This window comes from Nicotiana attenuata, chromosome 4, assembly GCF_001879085.1.
Source record: "Nicotiana attenuata strain UT chromosome 4, NIATTr2, whole genome shotgun sequence".
NCBI lineage: Eukaryota > Viridiplantae > Streptophyta > Magnoliopsida > Solanales > Solanaceae > Nicotiana > Nicotiana attenuata.
In genome coordinates, this window is record NC_031992.1 from 2,835,485 (window position 1) to 2,839,547 (window position 4,063).

Below are 4,063 nucleotides of genomic sequence, written 5' to 3' on the forward strand. Positions count from 1 at the left end.
GTTATTGCAGATTTTCCTGAATACAATACAGTATGGAGTAGTAATTACTTGTGACTTTTTTGCAGCCCATTTTTTTTTTCTAAAAAAGAAGCAAAATCGCCCATTTTTAAATTCAAGTATGAAAAAATGGCATGGTATAACAACCTATTAAGAAAATTAGCATAAAAAAATCCTAGTTTTAGATATTGGCACCCTATAGCCCAACTTTAAGTTTTTATTTGTTTTAATTGGTATATCATACCCAATTTTATTGTTATTCAAAATCAGAAGTAACGTTCAGCACTTTCCCCTCTCTCCTCCCCACTCTCCTTCTTTTACGCTATTCTCTCTATCTTCCCCTTATTTCATATTTTTCAAATCCCCCAAATCTCTTCATTTTTATCCTATTAATGATCTCTTATTGTGTCTTCTTAATCTTTTTTTTAACTATTTTTCTAAATCAAGACTCTTTTGTAGAAATTCGAAGACAATATCATCATTCTTGCCAAGTTGAAAGATGGGTAAAAATTCAACTGGTAAGAAATAAAAATTTAAAGCACCTGTGGTCAAATCTTCATCTCTTCATGTTGATTATGACTCTCATTTCGAAGATATGGTGTTAAAGGGGTCGAAATCACCACATGCAATAGCCGTTCAAAAGGACAATCAAAGAAAAAACGGGTTGATGCATCGCATACAAAAGACAAAGGAAAAAAATCGAAAATGCGTATGGTATACAACAAAATATTACTGTTAAACCCAAAAAGAGAAAGCATATTAGCACAGAGGAAGTTCTATGTGATAAACATCCTATGAAGGTATTTTTAATCTCAATTGATTTAATGTATTTTATCCAATTTATCGTTTACATAGTGTTAGCTATAGTTCTTTTCTTTTTGGGTGCTGCTTGAAGAATTAGGCCGGGATCGTTTCTACTGGTAAAATAAAGTTAAAGCTAAAGTTGTGGTTTCGTGCAAAGCGTTTTTGAGCATTAGCATCCATGCTTAATGTATACTTAGATGTTATGTGAATATAGAAGTTAAAATAAAAGGTTGGGCACCATTTATTTTGCTACCAGTTCTTGTCAATTCCTTTTATTTTTCAGTAAGAATTGAAATATTGGATTTGCGCTTATTAGTGCTTGAGTGAATGTTACGCCTTTCGCATAGTTAGCTTCATATCGTATTTACATAATGACTTTTTGTGTTTTAGCTTCATATCGTTGTCTAGGAATTGGCAAATGATCAGTTTATAATGCAACCTTGTTTAGAGTGAATTTTGAAACTGAACTTTCCTCTTTTCCTTTCATGTTTAATACAGAACATTTGTGTATTGATAGAACCCCCATACTTGACTATATATTTTTCTTAAACCTTTTTTATTTAGTATTAGTATCTTTTCTTTTATATTTGAATTCTTTTAACATGCATCAGCTGTAAGATTTATGAAAATGTATAGAACTATTCTTATGAAGATGTGTAGTTGTGGAGAATTTAATGATATTCACTGTCTACGTATATGGCTTAGTATAATTAATATATTTTTTAATGTAGAAATGGGATTTATGTGTCCCATTTGATACAAAATTATCTCGTTCTCGTTGGAGCTTACATACCAATGTTGGGGTTGTTGATGAGTTAAAGTCGAAATTGATGGATGAGCAGATTCAAATGTTTAGGAAAACCTGTTTCAGCTATTTCCTAGATTTGCCTCCTGTTGTTGTACAAAATCAAGTCATACGGTTCTTAATGTCAAGGGAGTTGGTTCAAGACAGTGAGGAAGATTTTTACGTCAAGATCAATCATAGTATCCTGTGTTTTGGGATTAGAGAATTTGCAATTATATTTGGTCTAAGGTGTGTTGGTGAAGTCAACGATGAGGGAACTTATAGTGGATCAAATAGGCTCAAGGATGCCTACTTTCCCGATCGTGATAGACTATCAAAGGACGACCTTATTGATTATTTTATGGCAAAGAGATGGCAGTCAGATAATGATGCTCTAAAGATTTCATTAGTGAACTTCATATACACCTTCTTATTTTCCACAATTAGTAAAAGATCCTTTGTAAGTAATCGAGATTTTTTTTTGATTGAGAGTGGGAAATACGAGCAGTTTCCATGGGGGAATGTTGTATTTCAAGCTTTGATTGGTTCGGTGAGAAATAAGTTTAGATTCATAAAAGAAGTTTCATAGATTTGGCGGTTTACTACTTGTATTGCATATTTGAATTTATTAGTGTTGTTCTGAATTAGACCCCAATATTGACACTCGTGTTGCAAGCCGAGTGCCACGGATACTAAATTGGAATGTAACAGAAAGGCCTATCTTTGAGAAATTATGCAACGGCAAGTTGGGAGAATCAAGGAACAAGGTAACATTGTTAAATTTATATTTGCACTTTAAAGTATTCTATTATGTTAAAGTAATTGTTATATTTATACTAAAACACAATGATACACATTTCTATGCATAATAATATTCAATTTATGATGCTTCATATACAGTTTTTATGCAGAATTTATGTACTTAGAATCATAAATTGTTGACTTTTTGTTTATTGTAGATGGTGTTTAGAAATATTTCTGCAACGGTGAATTCCATCAGAGAGCGCGACATGATGCTAAAATTCGCGAGGCCGTTGAACCATATGCAGTGTTGATTGCTCGTGTCTTCGCTAGTACATGCTTTTACAGGAAGAGACATGATATTGATTTGACCAATGAACTTTATAGAGACAGACCACTTGCTGATCCGTTATCTATTCACATGGTTGATGATTTGCCACAATAAGAACACGCGTATGTTAAGTTTCAATCTATTTTATTACTTAAAATAATAGTATACTAGTATTAGCACCCGCGCAGATGCGCAATAACCATGTCAAACATTTGAGTTATATGGATTATATGTAAATAATCTTAAAATTTAAACCTTCTCGATAAATATAGATATTTAATAATGGATATTAATTAAGAAACACTACATGAAAAAGATTAATAATTTCTCAAATCTCTTAGTTATAATTAAATTTTTCTTTTTTGGTATCATTCTCGCGGTGTCATTGGATCCTAAAAATAGCCAGAAAGCAAAATAATAACTCATATTTGTAGCAAAACAATCAAAGATTGAGACTATGAAGGACTCTTTGGACATGACTTGACTCAATTAAATACTACTTGAACTCTTATTTGGTGTGTTGATATCTATTAAAAAATATTTCTATTTAAAATTTCAGTTTCTAATAACTTTTTTTATTATATGTGAGTGAAAATATTATCCTTAATTCAAAACTCATTTTAGTCGACTATATAAAAATAAAATAAAAAAATAAAAATTTTAAAAATTTAGCCAGTGAATTTTTTTTCCAGTATGACTGCATTTTCATATTTGACATTAACCATGTTAAACATATGAGTTATTTAAATTATATGTAAATAACCTTAAAATTTAAACCTTCTAGATAATTATAGATAGTCGTTAGATATTAATTAAGAAACACTACGTGAAAAAAGACTAACATTTTCTTAAATCTTGTAGTGATAATTTTATTTTTGCACCATTCTCATTGGTATCATTAGAACCTAAAAATAGCCACAAAGCGAAATAATAACTCATATTTATGGCAAAGCAAAAAGGTTGACACAATATGAACGATTCTTTGGTTACGACGTGACTCTTTTACTACGACTTGAACTCTTATTTGATATGTTGTTATCTTTCAAAAAATATTTCTATTTTGAAATTCCAAATTTTAAAACTTTATACATATTTCAATAATTATCATCTTTATAATGATGCTAGTGAAGATATTATCCTTAATTTAAAATCCACTTTAATCGGCTATCTAAAAATTTAAATGATTCTTTAGCCGAATTTTTTTTTCCAGTATGATTCCATTTTGAGTTTATCGATATCTTCAGCCACATATTTTGAATTTGAATACCCTATTTATAAAGATTTTTTGTTCTTTGAATCCTTAAATATTAAATTAGTTGATTGTTATTATATAACATTGCATATATTATCTTAAAATTGGCAAGCAGTTTTTTCTAGACACCGTACTTGGCTTAACCTCAATGCAA

At 30.1% G+C, this 4,063-nt stretch overlaps 1 protein-coding gene across 3 annotated transcripts; it reads left to right on the forward strand.

Moving 5' to 3' along the window:
- On the forward strand, positions 286-2,932 carry LOC109225106. Of its 3 annotated transcripts, XR_002067847.1 has the most exons (3): positions 286-797; positions 2,234-2,352; positions 2,545-2,932. XR_002067847.1 is itself a non-coding variant. In XM_019389696.1 (2 exons), the coding sequence occupies exons 1-2, from the start codon at positions 792-794 to the stop codon at positions 2,172-2,174; spliced, it is 648 nt and encodes a 215-aa protein (XP_019245241.1). In that variant the 5' UTR covers positions 286-791; the 3' UTR covers position 2,175. The 3 variants fall into 3 exon arrangements, 1 of the variants encoding a protein (XP_019245241.1); XR_002067848.1 differs by lacking the exon at positions 2,234-2,352; XM_019389696.1 differs by lacking the exons at positions 2,234-2,352; positions 2,545-2,932 and adding an exon at positions 1,533-2,175.